General features: G+C 40.3%; 2 protein-coding genes across 3 annotated transcripts in view; one reads left to right on the top strand and one right to left on the bottom strand.

The window, feature by feature from the left end:
* Nucleotides 1-6,509: 6,509 nt before the first annotated feature.
* wdr41 (WD repeat domain 41) lies at nucleotides 6,510-17,028 on the top strand. 2 transcript variants are annotated; one of them, XM_034602380.1, is made up of 14 exons: nucleotides 6,510-6,712; nucleotides 6,847-6,917; nucleotides 8,364-8,479; nucleotides 9,420-9,468; nucleotides 9,557-9,685; nucleotides 9,801-9,863; nucleotides 11,244-11,355; nucleotides 11,498-11,560; nucleotides 11,682-11,786; nucleotides 12,114-12,298; nucleotides 12,406-12,527; nucleotides 13,863-13,948; nucleotides 16,030-16,163; nucleotides 16,260-17,028. In XM_034602380.1, the coding sequence occupies exons 2-14, from the start codon at nucleotides 6,870-6,872 to the stop codon at nucleotides 16,398-16,400; spliced, it is 1,353 nt and encodes a 450-aa protein (XP_034458271.1). In that variant the 5' UTR covers nucleotides 6,510-6,712; nucleotides 6,847-6,869; the 3' UTR covers nucleotides 16,401-17,028. The 2 variants fall into 2 exon arrangements, with proteins under 2 accessions (XP_034458271.1, XP_034458272.1); XM_034602381.1 differs by having other exon boundaries at nucleotides 6,510-6,714; nucleotides 6,836-6,917.
* A 586-nt stretch (nucleotides 17,029-17,614) lies between these two features.
* pde8b (phosphodiesterase 8B) overlaps nucleotides 17,615-21,124 on the bottom strand; it is a 41,332-nt gene continuing 37,822 nt past the window's right edge. Inside the window, exon 22 of the mRNA XM_034602382.1 lies at nucleotides 17,615-20,817. Coding sequence (XP_034458273.1) covers nucleotides 20,708-20,817 — 110 coding nt within the window. The 3' untranslated portion in view covers nucleotides 17,615-20,707. The remainder of the gene's footprint in view (nucleotides 20,818-21,124) is intronic.

Genomic DNA, 21,124 nt, shown 5'->3' with positions numbered 1-21,124 from the left:
TGAATTTATTTAATAATACAACAGTAAGTAACCAAAATGAAGCAAGAAGAGACACAGAATGATTACATACAAATATTCGGTTTGGCTCAGGGAGTATCCTAAAGTAGAGTAGGGTTTTGTTTTGCTTTTTATTTCTACACAATATTTGTTTGTTTTCTGTATCTTCTTACATTTCTTTTCAAACAGTTGGGTAAGTTTCTAATCCTGTTATTTACTCACTTTATAGTTTCTAATCCTGTGATTTATTAACTCCACTTTACAAATTTACTAACCTGAGGTGCCTATTTTATACCGAAGCAATAGTCATTCTGAAACAAAGAAACAAAGGAAGTAAGGAAGAAAAAACTCTTCTCTTCCCACATCAGATCATTCTACTACTACTGTTTAAAACCAACAATCCAGCAGTTGAATTGACTTCACACACAGATTGCGCTGCTGTGAAATTATGAGAAATGAATTCCTTTCAAAGTGTATTGTATTTTATTTGTTGAATTCTTTGCAGAACCACTCTCATTACTTTGGGTGTGAACAACCATGAAAGTGGAGAAGCAGTCTGACAGTTGAACCACTGTTGCAGCTCACCCTGCTCCATGTTGGCAGCTTGACTCTCCTTCAAGTGTGGTCATTCTGAACAGGTATGAACACTTGTGTCGGTGGGTGTGTTTGTATGTCTGTACGAGTCAGGTGTGTTGTAAGCAAACTGAGACCTTCAGACTATTTTTGTCAGGGAATGTTGAACCGAAGAATCTGTAACTGTGAAAATACACATTTATTTCGTGTAACTCCGACACCTGAGGTGCCACGGCTTCACAGGGGAACTCACCCCATCTCTGGTGTTGGCCAGCAAAAAATAACTGTTTCCATGTACTGACAATGGACTGAAAACATTTCAACCTACTGTATCCTTTAGTTTAAAGAATGAGGGTGGTAGATAGATAGATAGATAGATAGATAGATAGATAGATAGATAGATAGATAGAAGGATAGATAGATAGAAGGATAGATAGATAGAAGGATAGATAGAAGGATAAAAGGATAGATAGATAGATAGAAGGATAGATAGGAGGATAGATAGATAGATAAAAGGATAGATAGATATATAGAAGGATAGATAGATAGATAAAAGGATAGATAGATAGATAGAAGGATAGATAGAAGGATAGATAGATAGATAAAAGGATAGATAGATAGATAGAAGGATAGATAGAAGGGTAGATAGATAGATAAAAGGATAGATAGATAGATAAAAGGATAGATAGATGGATATAAGGATAGATAGAAGGATAGAAGGATAGATAGAAGGATAGAAGGATAGATAAAAGGATAGATAGATAGATAAAAGGATAGATAGAGAGATAGAAGGATAGATAGAAGGATAGAAGGATAGATAGATAGATAAAAGGATAGATAGATAGATAGAAGGATAGATAGAAGGATAGAAGGATAGATAGATAGATAGATAGATAGATAGATAGATAGATAGATAGATAGATAGATAGATAGATAGATAGATAGATAGATAGATAGATAGATAGATAGATGAATGGTTGGACAGACAGACAGACAGACCAACTGCCTACTTTAGATAGATAGATTTTCTGTGCCATGGAGCGCCATCGTTGTCCAAAAACTGTACACCACTGTAATGGGGGACATGTCCCTTCATTATGATAAAGACTGAAGTGTAGTTACCTGACGTTATCTTGCCATTGGTCTGTTTGCTTGTTAGCTTGACTACGTAAAAATTCATGGATCTTGATGAAGAACTTCAGGCATATTTAGGGAACTGACATCTGTGAGTGTGTGTAATTTGGTCTGAATTGAATTTAAGGGGACTGTTGAGCCTTGGTAGCGTTATATGTGAGTACTGAGTACTATTGTGTATACTACTATATGAGTACTATTGTAGTTCATTTTGATCCAATCTTACATACACCGTTGTGCTGCCATAAATACTCACAAATTCACTAAATGTGTGTTAATCAGCAGCTGAAAATAATCCCCTATGAATTCACTATACTCACACATCCAACTGATCCAACTGATTTTGGGCCCAGTCTTGCCTTATATGTATATTGAATAACACCAACCTTGTTCTTAAATGAGCAGACTGCAGCATTTAGGATTAATGAAATGAAAGTTGATTCGCTTAACACAGAAATGGAAGTCAGATCTTTGTGATGGACACATCTGACTGGAGGAGGTGCTACCACATGTTGAGGTGTTAGTGCAGATCTGATGTGGAGGCAGAGGCCAGTGTGCTAAAGCAGAACACAGTGGAATCCTGATGAAGAGGGACAGTGAAGTGTGTTGGTCAGGAATGAGCCTCTCTCTTCTACAAGACCCCTCCGAGCGGCGAGGGAGGGCGGGGGCCCCGTTATTGAATGCGGTTGTTGGCCCATTGTTAAATTACAGCTTAATTCCTTTTCCATCATCATAACCATTTGTTTTCCTTACAGGCTGGAGATAGGGGCCGAAGCGTTCAGGCACCGCAGCGCGGGAAGAGGGAGCGGGCGGACTTTTCTCTTTGCTCTGACTCTGTGCGGCTCTTTAGTGCTGTGAGTGCTTTGGTGGCCATCGCATCATGACTTCACCTCTTAGCTGATTCCTGCCATTGGTCATATTTGACACCTTGTCTACTCCACACCGAGGCCGCTGCACTCAGGAACCACTTTCCTACTTTCTCCCTGCATTTCTTCCAGTTACCTACCCTTCTTTTCTTTTTATAATCGTTCTCCATCTACCCTTCAGATTTATATTTTAATTGTTTCACATCATTTTTCTCGTTGTCTCCTTATAATATGTTAATTATCATATTAATTTTACCCATGGATTTCTTGCCGCCATCTTGGGATGGAAATGTTGGTCAATGCTGGTCCACCTCTACCTCAGCAGCTATTGGACTGATTGCTGTGACAGACTTCATGATCATCAGAGGATGAACTCCACTGACTTTGGTGATAATCTGACTTTGCAACAATAAAAAAAACGTTAATATCATTATTATTATTGTTATTATTATTATTATTATTATAGTTGCTGTGATGACAGTTGCTGTGATTATTATTTTTATCATGTGACTGTGGTCATTGGAGGACTTTTTTGTTGTGGTTCACAGTGCTGTTTTTGTGACTTTTCATTTTGCTTTTATGAAAAGTATGAAAAATAATATGCAATCAAAATATAAACAGTACACCTAAATGCATCGAATAGTACTTTTGATAATGACAATCAACAGAAGTTGTACTTTAAGAACATGTTCCTTTCAATACTCTTTTGAATAATGGAGTATTTTACACTGCTATCCAGTTAAATGAGAGCTTTGAGAACTGAATTGGAAAACTACGGCTTTTCATTTAATAAGTATTTTTTGGGATCATAAATCATAGCTGGAGGTGATATTTAATGAAAACAAAATACATTAATACCACAACACAAAGGCAGTGCCAGTGTGAGGTTGTCATTTTTGTTTTTCAGTGAAATATTTTAACAAAATATTCGATACATTCTGCGATATATTGATGTGGTGTCCAAAGGATAAATCTGAGCTTTGGCTATTGATTGATTGATATGATATTTCATCTGATGCCACCAAAGAGTAAAAATTTCCATTCAACCCGTGAAAATAGCTCAACGTGCATCAGATCCACTTTACAGTACACTATACACACTATGTATCCTAATGACTTTGGTGAACCTCTGACTTTTCCTCTAGCAACACCATGAGGTTGAAACAAATGTTATTTTTAGAGTAATATCAGATGGATTCCTTTTAGAAATTGGCACAGACACTCATGTCCTCCCCAGGAAAAACAATAAGAACTTTATTGAGCCCTGTCATGGTGAGTATTGTGACACGTAGATAAACTGATGTTTGCATGTGGCTCAGAACTCAGCTGTGTCTGCAGCCTCACAGAGCAACACATTCCCTCACATCTTTTAATTATACAGCATAGTGACTCAAAACACTCCTTCTACAGTCTACATATTTGACCCATTCATTCAGATATCTGACAGGCAGTTAAACAAACAGAGCATCACCCGTCCTCACATCTAAAACCCATTCCCTCCACCTCAGCCAATCCCTCTCCCTAATCCTCCTCCTTTCTCCAGCTGCCCTTGAGCTTTTCTATTACCACATGGAAAGCACCTCGCAGCCCCTGACAAGCGCGGCGGATCGACACTAAATCAGAAATCAGTGCCAGCCGCAGATCTGAGCCACCATGAAGGTCACAGGCCCTACACTGCTTGTCGTCTCAATCGGGGGAGCAGGAGTAGATACAGCGAGGGTGATGTGTGACCGTGTGTCTGGTGTGTGTGTGTGTGTGTGTGTGTGTGTGTGTGTGTGTGTGTGTGTGTGTGTGTGTGTTAACAGGGGAGACACAGAGAGGAGAGAATGCAGAGTGGAAGAAGAGGATGTGGAGGAAGAGCAGGTCAACAATAATGCATAAAGTCATGGGAGGGAAGAGATGAAAGAAGGGGAGCAGATAGAAACTGCAGGTAGAGATTGTTCGAATAAGAAAAATGTAGTTTTGCCTTTTTTTAATTTAGACAAATATGAATGCATTGAAGATAAATACAAGAGGAAGCAATTGGCAAAAGTATTTGGTTATGTCTGGCTAACAGGGGTTTGAGCCTTGTGTGATCTCAAGGGATTGTTACACACTGCCATCTAGCTGTAAAAAGGAGAACGACACTGATTTAAGCAGGATACACAGCCGACTCAGTAGAGATCCATTTACCTAAAAATATGTTTTGCTCATTGTTCCTTCATTCGCATGTTTGAGCTTCACAGTACAGACTGATAAATTAGACTGAGTTTTTACATTCATTAAAAGGGGAAATCGCAGTTCAATTTCGGATTACAGTAAACAATTTATACATGTGTGGTGTGGAAACGTGGAACCTCCAGGACACATATGCTGAGAATAGGTTTGTGAAGAAGAAAACATCTTGTGACCAGAAGCAAAAAAGATTTGAAAAAAGACATTTGCATGAGGTATTGCCAAATTGAGCATTTGTTTATCTAGAGAGCAACTTTCTATTTAATTGGGTTGGTTAACATGTTGACGAAAAGTTAATATATACTGGTCCCTTCTCTCAGTTGGACATAACATACGACCATCAAAGCCAAGTGTCATTTCACCTTCTTACAACTAGGCAGGAACTTTTTTCTTCTTTTTTAAAAGGCCTACGTGTAAGTGAGGAGTTTTGATGTTTAATGTTACGATATCCCAAAGAGTGTGGTAAAAGGTTTGTTCAACTTTTATGAAAACTGTGTGGGTTCTAAACTCACTGACTGGGCCAGTGTTTTCAGTCACAACTGAAAACACTGTTTGCACAATTATTAATCGTATTATTCACTGAGCGAGAATGAGTAGATGAAATTTCAATAATTCTTAATGAAGTTATTGAAATTTTCAGGGGTAAAATAACAAAGTAGATTGACGTAAGTGTTGTTATACTAAGGTAACGTTGTGAGTTACTTGCACTTTACTACAGTATTTTTTCCATTTCATGCTACTTTATACTTCTACTTTCTCACATTTCAGAGGGTAGTATTGTGCTTTTTCTCCACTGATCTTAATGTTACAGCCATGGTTACTTTACAAATTAAGATCTTCCATATAGAACATATGCAAGTGCACCAAGACAAGGCTAGAGATGACCGTCAGAGTCACAAGGCTGTCGGAATATCAGAGACAAAAGGAGAGAATTGGACACTCAACACGTGAGGGCAGCGCTCCAGCATGCTGACATTGTGGACCAGGAGGAGGAAGTTTGGACCTTGGTCAGAGTAGACCTTTGTGAAACAAGGCTACTCCATCAGAACGGGGAAAGTTAGTAGTCCTGGAAGTTCGGCGTCAGGAGGAGGCAGCAAGATGTGTTAAGGCTGTCCCACAAGCAAGACAGGGGCAGTGGATGAAATGGAAGAGCATAGAGCATCAGCTGGATGGACCTACCTTCACCCCGAAATGCTTCATGTACCAAAGCATAATGTAAAACACAACTTTAGTACAATTTGATGACAGCGAAATCAAATGATAATAACATAACATAACATAACATAACATAACACAACATAACATAATAATAATAATAATAATAATAATAATAACAATAATAATAATAATAATAATAATCATCATCATCATCATCATCATCGTCATCAGAACGGTTCATGTGATCTTTAGTTTATCATGTGACTGTGGGGACTTTTTTGAGGTACTCATTTTAACAATGCAATATAAAAGAGCACATCATATCATTTTCAGCAGGACTTGTACTTTTACTTTAAGTACATGCACCCGAACAATAACTTTGTACACGAACTTAGATACGATTTTGAATAATGGATTATTACTGTTGTATTGACTTAAACTGACCTGAAGTTAGTTCTTTGAATACTAAATGGAAAATCATCATTTTTTCATCATGTAAAGCAGTATTAGTATCACTTCCCCATTTTACTCGACCTGAATGAGACTTGTCCTTCGGCAGCTTCCGTAGCCTCAGTCACATGAATGATTTGTTGTGGTTGTGAAACTCTGCTTTTCCCTCACGCAGCTCCAACGTCTCAGCATCAACTTTACATTTGTCAGGTTCGGTGAGATTGTCTGTTTTCACTTGGTGTCAACATGTTGCCACACTCTGGATAAACAGGACCGACATTTATCCACCGGGTGCCAGGCTCTGTTTACGCTAATGACTGGTAAGGAACCCCTCGTCGGTAGCGTTAGCTTGAATCTTGAGCCTGTTTATAAAGATGTTTCATCATTTATGGTATTTAAGTTATGCTTATCGGTTGATGTGTGTGTATAAACTGGCTTCATGCTGTGTCTCCAGCTAACGTTAGCTGCTAACAAACGATGCTGCGGTGGATTCTCGGTGGTCGTGAGGCTCAGGGCTCCGTGGAGGTGAGCTGTCATGTAAATGTTAGCTTAGCTCCACTCACGTTTCAATAAGGGCTCGACTTTATTCTGCTACTTGTCCTTCACTTGTGTGTATTCTCCTATTTCCTACTAGTCCTCTGCCCAACAGCAGCTCAGAGGCTAACAACACTAGCTGCGTTCACCTGACAGCTGCACTTGTGTACACACACACTCACTCACTCACTCACTCACACACACACACACACACACACACACACACACACACACACACACACACACACTAGTGTTGCATTATAAACATCAACAGGATCCACGTGTTTACCAGTTTGTTGTTATTAACTCTATTGATTCCTAATCTAACTTCCCATAGTTCATATAAACTGCTCAGGGTGAAATTTAACATGTGTTATGATCAAAATTCTGTGTTGATATTTGGGGTCAGGAGCTAAAAGTGTTTTACACCAATATTTCCCACAAATGTGTCATTCTGCTGGGGACAAAAAAAGTTAGATTTATTGATTCATTAACAGTTGTTTAAGGCTCAGGAAGGTAAAATGATCTAATAAATCAGTGATGAGTGAAATATCAAAAAAATTGTGCATCAGATGTTTTTCCCAATAATTATCTCACGACGATTCAGATTAATCCAGTGACACGTAGGAGCGGGGCTGACTAGTCTGAGTACACAAGTTAACTGTATGTAAGGTAGACAAAACAAGCGCCATCTCAGCTACAACAATAAAAACTATGTTATGTAATATGAAAGTAAAGTAGTTCAGACAGGTGGTTCCCAGCAGAGGCTGTTATTAAATTAAGATTTCTGACACTCTTTAAATATATTATGTTATTTTAACATAAGAACTTTATTAGTTGAACAGCAAACAACAAAAAATGGTGGCTATTGGTACATTTTTTAAGAATAAATTGCAAAAAATGCTAAATATTCGTCTAAGGGATAATCAACATCTTGTCCTATTTTCTAAATGTTCCAACTTCCTCAAATGCCAGGATTTGCTGCTTTTCTTTGTCACATATCATTGTAAACTGAAACTATTTAGGTTTTGTACTCTTGGTTGAACAAAATGAGACATTTAAAGACAGACTCCGGCTCTGGAACTTCTTGGTGGGCACTTAATGAGACTAAATGATAAAACAGTTCATTGAGAAATAATCCAGATGAACCTGGGATGATAATACATGTTTCCGGCAATAAAGATAATACATTTTAAAAGTAATTATAGCTCTCAGATAAATGTTAAGCAGTAAAAGAAGAAATAAAGTTGAAGTACTTTGAGTTACTTTCCACCACACACACACACACACACACACACACACACACACACACACACACACACACACACACACACACACACACACACACACACACACACACACACACACACACACACACACACACGCTCCGTGCACCTCAGCCTGTTTGTCTCACCACTTTCCCTCTTACGTCTGCAGAAAAGCCTGGTGTTGTGCATTGGTGAGGAACAGCCCAAAAACTGCTTCACTGAGCTGCAGGTGCTGAAAGGACATTTTGACATTGTTCGATTTCTGGTGCAGATTGATGACTTCAGGTAAGCAGACCACAACCCCCCCCCCCCCCCCCCCCCCCCCCTACTCTAACCTCTCTCCTCTCTACCCTTGGCTGGCCTCGATCCCCCTGTGATTGACAGGAGATCCTCACCTACAGCAAACTTACAGAGCATGACAAGAGCCCAATCATCACCACTGGGTGATTGTGTGTGCACAGTACGGTGTAACCAAAGCCTGTTATTGTGGTCTGCACACACATGCACGCACACATATAAGGATTTTGCACCTGCTATTTTCTCTGCGATGCTTTGTGGAAGCATGCTGCACAGTGGCATGGTACAGTGGGTCTGCATAAGTGGTCAGATTGGGATTTATAACATAACTAAGTACGTGTGTGTGTGTGTGTGTGTGTGTGTGTGTGTGTGTGTGTGTGTGTGTGTGTGTGTGTGTGTGTGTGTGTGTGTGTGTGTGTGTGTGTGTGTGTGTGTGTGTGTGTGTGTGTGTGTGTGTGTGTCAGGAGGTGTGGGATGCTTCACGCCTGGCCTCCTCCAATAATAACCCCCTCCTCTGGGTCGTGTCCTCTCCGCACACACAGGTCCACAGTCGGGGGCAAAGGCCAGAAAATTCTCTCCGGATTGCTTTTGAAATCTGAAAACGTATCCTCGACAGTTCCTTCTCTTCTCATTTTATCTCTCTTTTTTCATCCGCTCATCATGTCTGTTGATTTTGGGAACAGGTAGTGCGGATGCTCGGGGGTCAAAGGGCAAATGAAGGTGGTAAGCCCCAGGACAGATGTTTTTTAAGATTCCCCAGGCGGAGATGGACTTGCAGGAAATGATTCCTCACTGAAATAGAGATTTTCTTGCAGTGTTTGACTAGTCAACCTGCTGAAGATGAAACCTGCCGACATCTCTGAGGTATATATGTCACACGAGTCTGGTTTCAAGAAACAACTCATTCCTTCCATGTAATCCTTTGCAGATGTGCCTCAGCTGGGGACGATGGCCTTGTGTTGGTGTGGAATGTTGAGGTAATACGTTGCAAGTTTATTATCATTGTTTAATGTTGCGAACATGGACACACTAATTTCAAAATAATTTTTTTTGCTTGGCTGTTAGACAGGGGAGAGGCTGCAGGAGCTGAGGGGCCATTCCCAGCAAATAACAGCCATAACAACCTTCACCTGTAATAATGGCCTCACATCGCACACCTCCCTCATCACGGCCTCCTCAGACAGAAGTCTCAGTGTATCCTTATACCAAAAGACTGAGAAAACACCATTACATTTAAGAACACTCCAGACTCATTCACATGTAACTGTTGGGTTTGTTATTCGATTCTCCTTAATCCTGAATTTTCCAGTTATGGGACCCTGATACGGGCAACAGGGTTCAGACCATTTCAGATCTTCAGTCATCTGTAAAGGTAATGTGATAAAACCTATGACATAAATGTGAGTATTGTTTTGCTTATTGGTCTCGTGTCTGGATAATTGCTGTTGTCTCTGCGTAGTAACCTGCCCCTAATCCTTCCAACATGACACATGTCTAAAGTGATTAATGTGAAGGCAGCAGCAGCAGCACTTGATTAAACACTAACGGGGGAATCAAACGCATGTCTTATAATGCCTTATTAAGAACACAAAAAAAACGTCACCGCTTAACTATCATCCCTAATGCACACATACAAAAAAGTCACTGAAATTTAACTATAAAGAAACCTCCTTCACACATCTATTAAGTGACAGGTGCGGCAGAGAACAGTAAGTGGACCACACATTTTTGAAACTTGCAGTGATATATTAATTTGGAATGTTTTGGTAATAGCCCTTCATCGGGATTTCGTCTGACGAAATTGAAAAACAAAACTAGAGTTCCACAAAGGTGTAACATCTACTGCAGAACTGTTAGATCACAATAAAAAGGTTTAATGAGGTTGTCTGCATTTTTAACATTTCATTTAGTCTCTTAATCTAACTTGTCATAAAACAGCATGTGTTGATATAAATCATGTAATTAAGATAATGTATCAAGCTGATTAATTATTAGTCGCGGAGATGTTTATTAAAAAATATAAAATCCATGAGTTTACTGCGCTCACTGTCCTTAATTATCAGTCTGATGGTAAACAGAAGCAAAATTTATAATATAAATTTGTGGTTACATTTACAATATCAAAGTGTGTATTTACTTTTTATGTTAATATCAGTTTCATCTCAGAAGCAGTAAAATATAATTGTCCACAGAAGTAGTTATTTATGTGCTAAATGATACATAAACCCAAGTTTCTGCTTTTTGCAATTTAAGGCTTCAAGGTGCTTCTGGTTTCCTTGTTCACCATCACAATCCATTCTGAAAAGCTCCATACAAAGATATCTATCTTTTTATCTGTAAACTGTATTCAATGTATTAAAACTTGAAAATATTAGGCAGGAAATGTTCAGCTGCAGAAATGCTAAATACATCCTGGTGCTTCACATTAGATTTTCTTGTATATGTCAGTCATGGCATCTACGACTCCACCTCTTCAGACTTAATTGTTGGTTAATTGCTGCAACTAATTATATTTGATTCTTACTTCACTGGAATTTGTGTGTGTGTGTGTGTGTGTGTGTGTGTGTGTGTGTGTGTGTGTGTGTGTGTGTGTGTGTGTGTGTGTGTGTGTGTGTGTGTGTGTGTGTGTGTGTGTGTGTGTGTGTGTGTGTGTGTGTGTGTGTGTGTGTGTGTGTGTGTGTGTGTGTGCGCGCGCCCAATTTAAAAATAGCACATCTTTATTTCACCCAGCTGTGTGTGTGTCTTCCCTCAGTGCTTGCTGGTGCTGGAGCGACTGTGTGTGTGGTTCTCCGGTGGAGAGGAGCTGTGTGTGTGGAACAAAGACTTTCAGCTGCAGTGTCACAGACAGAACCACAGCGACACTGGTGAGGAGAAAACAAGGGGAAAAAAACAACTGTCACAGAACACCTTTCATTAGTCGTCTGTTGCACCAACTGAGTTCACCCCTGACACCGCTGTTTGCACACATGCTGATTACTGTTGTTGTCGCATTTTACCATTTTGCAGGAATAACTGCTTTGATAGAACTGCCCAAGAACTGCATAGCTGCTGCTATGGATAAAGAAATAAGTAAGAGAGAGATTTTAATGATGTCCCCTAACAGGATTGTTTATTTCTAACAGTATGTCATGAATGTATAAAGGAAAAGCACATGGCTTAAAATAATGTGTATGTCTTCCTCTTTTCGCAGTGATCTACAGGTTGACATTTTCTACTGATTCCTCTGTGTCAGTGGCTGAAATGCGCTGTCTGTCCGACCACCAAGACCAGATTCGAGCTCTTATCAACGTCAATGGTCAGTGTCCTCGAGGAAACATTACTGAACATTTGTAGGGTACTTGGAGAGCACATACCTAACATAACACATTATCTTGCCCTGGATCCGCCCATTTATCCAGATCCGCACCAAAGTTGAATCTGGTCATGCCCCAAACCCTCAACAAAATTCAATTGAAATCAGTTCAGCAGTTTTTGTGTTATCCTGCCAATAATCAAACCAACAAAAAATCGTCCATGAAAGCATAACCTCCTTGGCGGAGGTATTTAAAGCGACTTTATCTGACTTTCTACATACAACTTAATCATGACTGTGCTGCTCTGTATGCTTCCATGTCTTCCTCAGACGGGCTCTTTGTGAGCGGTTCCCATGCTGGCGAGTTGATCTTATGGGATGCGATCGATTGGAACATTCTGGCCTATGAGCACATCCTGTGGGAGGAGTCGCAAACCTCCGCTCAGGCTGAGATACGACTGGGGGCTCCCAAACCCAGCGAGATGTCCATTCAGCATCTCACCACAAATGGAAAGGTGAAGGAGACGGGAGCAGTGGATGTGGTTTTCTGTCATCAGAAAATTACATGTTGTTTTGTTGTTGTGATACATAAAATAAATAACACACTTTGTGTGTGTTGTAGCTCATCCTCGCAGCGGTGGGCAGTGGTCTGTATGTCTACAGCATTCGGACCAAATCAGTGGTGGCCTACAGGAAGGTTGCCCATGACTCCAATGTCTTACACACCATGCTGCTGTCGGACAGGTAACACATCTCACATTCGTCTTATCATTTCTTGTCTCTACCCTCTCCAAAGTATGACAGAGAAGTAGGATTACAGTATGAGTACATCTAAAGGTTTTTTCTTTGGATAAATACTTTATTTCTAACATTTTTTTTAAACATTTGGTTTGTGATTTGTGACCCTTTTTATACCATGAAACTCTTACTTGTGATCTCTTTCCATGGGCTGTGTGACCAGTTCAACCAAAGACAGATTTTCTTCCTTTTTATTAGAATACTTTTAGAGTCAGAAAGACGTGACATCATTGAGTAATTAACAAGAACAAAAAAGCAAAGATTAGATGAAAGCGCCTCAGACTTATTTAGACTGAACAGTGAAACAAACGGGTTTCATGCACATCAGGTTGCCACTACCCTGGTTCTTTCAAAGATGCTCTTGTAGATCTTAAGGAAGCTTCAAGTCAAAGCTTCATGTAAAATGCAAAGGTCTGTTTAATAGTTTGAAAGTAACTTCTCTGAAAAATCTTGAAGATATTTCATTTTATGGAATATAAGCTCAGTAAATTTGCTTTATTTTTGATGGTTTATTTATATTTCACCATAATTTTTTTTTTAATGAAACATGATATAAATAAATGAAACATGATAAGAATATATTGATTGATTTGTGTATATATAAGTGTCTTCCATCAAATGATGTCCAGATTGTTTGGGCATACAGAAGACGAGACAGCAACAACTGACAAAAGGATCACACTGGAAATCATAATATTGGGTTCAGAGGTCAACAAGAGAACATTTCAGTTTACTTCACCGTCAGAAACAGTGTCCACTGGTTCAGCCACCACTTATTTTCTAGAATTGTTTCCAAAACATTTAACATAAGTTTTTTGTTAATAGCACATCTGGACTCTAAGTGGTTTCTTTATAGAGTGGTTTCTTTAGTTCACTGCACATGGGGCAATGGAACTAATAATGAAATTAATCTTTATCAACATAAAAAACCCCACAAACGCTGCTTGTCATGATTGCCTTTACTTTGTGTCTGACTCTGTCTCAGATGCCAGTCTGGTACACAGGAACCTCTATCCTCTCTGTTAGATAAATGTAATCAGGTGATCAGTCTGGTGTTTAATCAGTCAGCTGTTGAAATCTTCTTTGATTTCAGTGTAATTTCTCAGCTTTGGTTTATTACAGATATCCTTGAGCTCAACAATACAAACATCCATAAAGATGCCTGCAGAAGTGGCAGCCTGAGTACAACACAGTGCATGTTTGTGTCCTAACAGGAAGAATAACTAGAAATAGAACAGCTTGTGATTGACATTCAAGCTCTGACACTGTTGTCTGTTTTAGCGCGTTGATGTCCTGCTCTGAAGACGGTAGTGTGAGGATGTGGGAGATCCAGGAGTTACCTCTGCCTGGGGAACCTGCCTCTCCAGGTGACACACACACGCACACGCACACACACACACGTACATACACACAAACACACACACGTTCATACACACATTTTCACACATAATAAATGCAAGGAGATTCTCTGCTCAGATGCATTCACAACAAAACAGAAATCCCCGGAGGATTCAGGTGAGGGGTGCAGCAGCAGGCAGAGACAGGAGGTAATGTATTTATTCCACAGCAGAGATCACATTTTTGTTTACAGCACATTGACACCGGTGTCGGCCCTTATCACCGAAAACTCTTTAGACATCTTCCTCAGTGTCTTCTTCATCTCTGGCTCCTCTTTACCATCCTCAGATATTTGAATTATTTTTTGTTTTTTATTTTTGTATCTTTCGCGTGTTTGGAATTTCATCAGCACTGAGTGTTCTCACATCGGCTCATTCGGACGTCCTCAGGGGTTTTTATTAGGGGACTTACTGTGACATTTGCATTCTCACATACAGCTCCTTCAGAGAATGTCAGGAGATTACCCAGAGTTCAATGAATGTCTGAAAGCAGCAATAAACACAAACAATACAAGACAACTATTTCAGGTCTGGCCTCACACTGCTGATGCTAACATAAAGACGTATCAAGTAGAAATCCATCGTCCTATTTTATTCCTGTGGATTTGTGTTGTTAAGAACACTGGATTACGATCCCAGTGATTGATCACATACCTAAGTATGAATCAGAAAGTTCAAAGACTGAGGAAAAAATAGCCTCCACTCAACTCAATATGTGTGTTTACAGTGGAGAGTTTTGATGTGTGGAGGAACACTAATGCAGTCCAGATGTGCTGTTGTGTTTATCAAAGGAAAAGTGTTCTCTCCTGGCACTCAGAGAGGCCGTGTGTTGTACTTGAGTGCGGTGGTCTTAAGTTGAGTGTTTGTCTGCGTGTACATTTTGTCTTTGATGGTCTGGCTGCTTCTAGTCAGTGCAGAGCTGTGCTGATTCTGAATAGATCTTGGCTGGAGAGAACATCCCTCGCTAATCATCACCAAAGGCCTCTTGTTTGCTTTATGTCTCTGTAGCAAACCAGAAACCAACTACATGCATCTCCTGTGGTCTTTAAGGGAAAAAGTTAGTATATTTCAACCTGGCGTGTTTCACGTGAATGGGGCAATTTCGACAATTAGACTTGGCAATGAAGACTTTTCAAAAAACAACACTGTAATGTGAAAGGAGTGAATATCACAGAAAGCATTTTCACCAACCTCTGCAATTCCTCTCAGCTCTATGCAGCTGTTTAGCATCTTTTAGCTCTTTGTTTTGGTTTTCAGACTCAACACTAAGGTGTTTTCAGTGAAAATGCTCTAAAATCCACTGAACTACTTCATGTGCTCAGCACCAAATCACAGATGACCATAGTCAGAAACCAGCTGATGAATATGGTGGAGCATTTAGCAGCTTTGGAGCCAGATATTTCCCCTCGGAGTAGGTAGAGACCGAAAACAGAGCTGAAGGAGAGGGGATACTGGACACAAACATCTAAATGCTTATCTTTCTCTTTAATAGCTGGATGTGTAAATAACCAAATGTTTTCTAATGAGTTTATCATATCAATATTAAACTTTTGATAAGTCAGTGTTAATCCCAATTTATGTCCATTACCCTAAAGTATAGCATTTGCAGGTTAAAGGAAAAGTCCGGTATATTTAAGCCTGCTGTATTTCTCCTTAATGTGGCTATTGGGACTATATGAAAATTGGTAACTTTGCATTTAAAACCTCTGTTGTAGAAGTTAAGGGAAATTACTTTAATTATATAATTTGTATATTGGGGCAATCTGCTTGAGCCTCCAACAGATTTACATATAAACCTTATCAATTCAAATGCAGTCTGACTGAAATGAAGTGTTGAAAGCAGCCATGATGGCTAAAAGCATAAGGTTCTCCATCCAAGTCAACTTGTCTTTCACATCACATGGAACCATTTGAGCCATTTTCAATATGAAAATATTATTAAGCTTTAAATTCAGAGGCTCAATCAATCAGTTGTAGAAGGATGGTTTTCTCTTCAGTAGTAACAGTAATAGTTTCATTCAATATTCTAAAAGTGGTTCTTTTCAACTCAGGGTTCTTTGGGATGTGGACATTTGGCCGTTCTCACAAACAGACCGGTCCTCCGACAAAGAAGATCATAGATGTCCCCAACACGAGGACTCTGGAGCTGACAGGGGACCTGATCGGACACTCCGGGGCAGTGCAGGTACGATGACGTGCAAACATACAGTATGTCTCGCTTCAAGATGGTGTGACAGTAGCATTTAAAAAATAAAATAAAATCCTTTTGCATTCCGTTCAGATGTTTGTGAGCTTCAAGGAGAACGGTTTGGTCACATGCTCGACGGACCACCTGCTGATTCTGTGGAAGAACGGAGAGAGGCAGACGCACCTCCGCAGCCTGGCACTTTTCCAAAAACTGGAGGAGAATGGAGGACTCTGACCTTTAACCTTTGACTCCCTGCCTTGACAAGGAGAGGTGGGACGGCGTTGGTTGATGTGTGTGTGAAAAAGTAATTTAAGTTCTGTGTAATGATTGTTGTGTGCGTTTACTTGTAACAGTTGTCTGCCTTCTGACTGAAAACCAGTATTTAACTTGAATTTGAAAAACTCATTAAATACCTCATCTCAGAAACAAATTGTAATATCTTTACTTTCAGCCTTGTGTGATTTAAGTGCTGTGATGCTGGGGCGTCCCTCTTTGGGGTCAAATGCTGGTTCATTGCGTGGCCATATTGTTAGGTACACCTGTACAATCTCTTGCAATACAACAATTTCATCATGAATTCCTCATTTATAAAACTCAGTTTTGGTTAACAATGTTATAAGTTTATTACTGAAGTCATAGTTTAAGGTTGTGTTACCTCACTGCGTTATATTTTCATACACAAGTGAGACTGTGACAGTACGACTCCATCATTAGCTCTGACCTCTGCTGAAACATAGTTGAATTTATGCCTTTGTGACAGTGTCAAAAATGTATATTTTAGTCGTCATAAAAGTTGACTCGATGACATAGAAGCTGTACTGGGTTGCATTAGACTGTACCTAATAAAGTGTCCACTGAGTGAAAATCCTTTTGGTGCGTGTGTCTTAATGTTTGATGTTTCACATTTCTCTTTGTAGAGATTTGTCTTCCCCATCATCTTGTCGACCAAAAGCCCTGTTGTGATCCGAGACCATTTGCTCTTTATAACATCAGCCCAATCATATTTTGATCAACACAGAGTCCGAGCTGTTACCATGCTCTAAATCAGCTGAATTGGTCTATTTGATGTCCTTACTTGTCTCATATGTATCAGCTAAATATGAAGCCTGGGACAGTTAGTTTGGCTTGGCACAAAGACTGGAACAGTGGAAATGGCTAGCCGGGCTCTGTCCAGCCTCAAAAATCATTTTACGATATGTCCAGCACAAACCCACCATTAAACCTTTACGGATTAAAAGAAAAAGATACAATTTATAGTGCGCTTTATTTTGTTGGCAGTTTGTTGTTTTGTTTCTACCTCTGGACAGAGCCTGGGCAGTTCTTTATCCCTTTTTTGGCCTTAATATTAAGCAACACTGACCAAGAATTGGATCAGTTTCCTCATCTAATTCTTGGCATAAATGTTTTTCCCAAACTGTCAAAAATGTTCCTTCAAACACGCTGCTGCCTTTCATGTAACAGGCACATATTTAAAGAATGCTTTAATTGTCTCTCACAATACATTTGTGTTTGACAGGGAACATCAAAATAAGACATCATAATCCAGAGAGAGCAAAATACATTAAATCTTTCAAACAGACATGGTAGATTTTAAAGTGACTGACGGAAAGTTTGTGTCCCTGCTATGCATGAGGCAGTAAAATCTTTCAAAACACACAGTACAGTTCTCATCGCCAGTGATGATGATGATAATGATGCATTTTCTTCTTTGAAAAATAATTTGTATATAACATTATCACCATCTAATTGTTCTGTTTATATGAATGATATAAAACCACACAGGATCGGCACGTTGTCGCAGCCACGGCCATCAGTGTGGAACATGAATGAGCGTCTATAGAAATCACTGGAAGTGATGAAGGCTTATCATTACATAACAAGCAGTTGTACAATCTGGTTCGGCCCCCGGGACACTCGGAGCGAGGCTTTAAGCGACTGGCTGTAATCAGATCTCATTCATATCGTTACAATCCAGTCACTGCTCTACACAGCAAAAGGCAAGTTTGTCGGAAATACTTGTAAATTGTCTTTGTGAATAGAAATCTAGCAAAAATATCTTCTCGTGGTCAGTGAGAGCAGTCATGAAACATACAAACATTCAGAGCTGGAGCCACATTTAAAGTCACTCTAAATAATAATAACAAAAAAAGTCTTGTTTTACAGATTTGAGGAAGTCAACCCTGCAACATATAACAGCCTAAACACAAGTTACGCACGCAAATCTCGCAGAATGCAAAAGCAAAAAGTGATATAATGGCTTGAGTATGTACAAGCACAGCAGTTCCATCAGGTGCTTTACAGTGTATTGCAACATGAGCAGACCTAAACACTGAAACAAGATTAAGGCGTTGATTAAGACCTCGATCAACAATAAAACACGACATCATGGTGAACACGTTGAACGTGGATGTGACCAGTTCTGTCTCGTCCAAACAAAATGAGCTGAAGTCAAAGCTGACGAGACAACTGTGAAATTCACATTGGAGCCAACTGCACCTGATTCGGTTTGTGAGTCGTACACGTGTAAAAGCCTCGGCTGTACAAAAGAAATGAAAGAAGGTCAGGACCATCGGGACGGAACTGTGAACACTGACTCGCCAGGTCAACTCAAAGCTGCAGCACAACGCACCCAAAGTCTTTAGTTTTTAAATATCTCAAACTTCTATGGCTTTTTCTTGTGTTGTTTTTTCTTTTAAGAACAGGAACTATTTCAACCAATAAACGGGACTTGTTTCTGTTTGACCAAAGAATAAGGCACCTGTAAAGAGCTCTCTGTGCCTTTGGTTAACACTGCAATGTGCGTCTTCCTGGATTGACAACTCATGATGTAAACACACACAAAGCCGCATGTCCTACTTCACTCATGACCTTCATTCAAGTGCAGCCTTGGGACAACAACTGGTAATGGAGAGAAATTAAATTCCGTCACTGTACTAAAACAGCAGCAGTGGTAATCTACTAATTCTATTTTATTAATTTATAAATTGATTCAAAATGGTTCCCATGCGGTAGAAGTGCTTTTCTCACCTTCATGTGATCAAATTTTAAAACAAAAGTGCTCTGAAAAATACAGGTATTTATTGTCAATGCACAACTTCTGCAACTCCCCCAGTTGGCCACCAGAGGGCAGACACATCATAGAAATTCTCCACAGATCTGATGGCCTTTGTCAGACGAATCCAGATAATTTGAAAATTATGTGCAACAACAATCCCCCCCCCCCCCAGGATAAAAGAGCCAATAGCCGCAAGGTGAAAGATTTAAAATACAACAACAAAAAATCCGTTGAACAGAAACCATGTGAGGGGCAGAGCTGATTAGAGTTCGGAGCAGCAGGCGAACGGACGCTGGCCCCGAACATGGATCTGCTGCTCCTCCATTCATCTGCCTCATCAATACCAGTGTGTAAAAAACACTAAAGATTTGTGCACCACACAACAGTCACATATTGTCACAATTCAGAATTGATTGAACTGTTTTTTGGGTACAGGCGTCTACAGTTAGTGTCGCAGAGCTATGCATTGTAACATCCGATAACTCAAACTCAAACAGCTCGGATACAGTGCAATTCAATTCCCACAATTTGTTCTCATACGCATACGTCTCACTTTATTTGACGCAGATCTTCACTGGCTGTTTTCACATTGCCACAAGACCACGATGTAGAGGAAATGACCAGCAGATATTTGGATGAGATATTTCAACCCCCTGTTATGTGACTGCAGGATCCTTAAACCCAGACATGATGACAGAAACAGGCCATTTTGATGCCACCTCTGATGACGGGGCTGAACATTGAGGAAGCCTGTGTGCTGGGTGATTCGCTCCTCCCGACTGGAGCCTGGAACATGTCTCTGGAAGTTGTAGGACACAGGGGACGTCTGACTGGTAGCAATTTGGCCCCAGACACAAGTCAAAGTGTGTCTCATACTGCCGGCCAAGCCCCAGCTTCTTAAGAGTTGATCAATCCGGCTGAGCACCTTCACAGTTTCAAAAATTTGAAAATGAACTTTTTGAGTACACGCACATTCACCAGCAGAAAAGAGGAAATCTCTTTAGGTCCTTATTTCAGTCAATACCTGTAGCTTTGGTGCTTTGGTCGCCATCTTAATCACCTTGATTCGTTGACAGCAATAGACAGATGCAGATCGGAAAGATTTGGTTAAAGAAACTTTAAAAAGGAAAGAAAATGGTGAAAAGCGCATTAAGCGAAATGAAAAAGTCCTGATCAGCTAAAGTGCAGGTTTCTGGTGTGTTACACTGTATGGTGCAGATTGTCAGGTGAGCTGTGAGGTCCACACAGTTTCATAGAGGTGCTATTAGGAGCACGACACCGCGGGGCTCAAATGACAACCTGTTCTCCGCTGGCAGCGCGTCACCTCCAACTCCAACCACGCAAGAAAAGAGGCTGTGATTTGAGATGGAAACGGCGTCTCAGCGTTCATCAGGGCCGAGATGAGACGAACTGCTCCACCGCAGGGCTGCGTCCGCCGTCCCACCCTGCTCCGGGTGATGGGGGTGAGAAGGCAATGAGGGGTTGGTCAAGAAGGAGGGGGAGGGCGCAGGCTCTTGCACTTCATCTCGTCCAAGCCCTTCCAGTACTTGTAGTTTTCTGACAGGTGCTCCATGAGACCAGGCAGGCTGGCAAAGGCTGCAAGGAGATGCACAGAAAAGGTGAGGTGGGTTGAAGAGACAGCAAAAAAACAGACACAAACAAGGCAACTTCACCACTAGTCGTCACTAAATTTTAACATGTCTTGTGTATCGTTTACTGTTTGGTTAAATGGAAGCACGGTACTCAAGCAATGGATGTCTTTGCATCGCTTGCCGGCGCCATTACCCCTTGCCAAAACGGTTCATTACTGAGGTGCAATGAATCCTGGGATAGCTTGGGCTGGGAGGGATCCACCCATTTTCGGGGGTGGAAAGGATGCATTTGTCAGCCACATTTGAAGGAA

Source organism: Hippoglossus hippoglossus, chromosome 12 (genome assembly GCF_009819705.1).
Source record: "Hippoglossus hippoglossus isolate fHipHip1 chromosome 12, fHipHip1.pri, whole genome shotgun sequence".
Lineage (NCBI taxonomy): Eukaryota > Metazoa > Chordata > Actinopteri > Pleuronectiformes > Pleuronectidae > Hippoglossus > Hippoglossus hippoglossus.
Note: the sequence above shows the minus strand (reverse complement) of the source record. Positions and strands in the feature narration are given on the sequence as shown.

Excerpts from the sequence above, each read along its gene's own strand:
- wdr41 (XM_034602380.1), top strand. The coding sequence starts at position 6,870 with ATGCTGCGGTGGATTCTCGGTGGTCGTGAGGCTCAGGGCTCCGTGGAG. Across the intron at positions 9,469-9,556 it reads TGTTGGTGTGGAATGTTGAG|ACAGGGGAGAGGCTGCAGGA; the intron begins GTAATACGTTGC and ends CTTGGCTGTTAG. Across the intron at positions 12,528-13,862 it reads ACCATGCTGCTGTCGGACAG|CGCGTTGATGTCCTGCTCTG; the intron begins GTAACACATCTC and ends TGTCTGTTTTAG.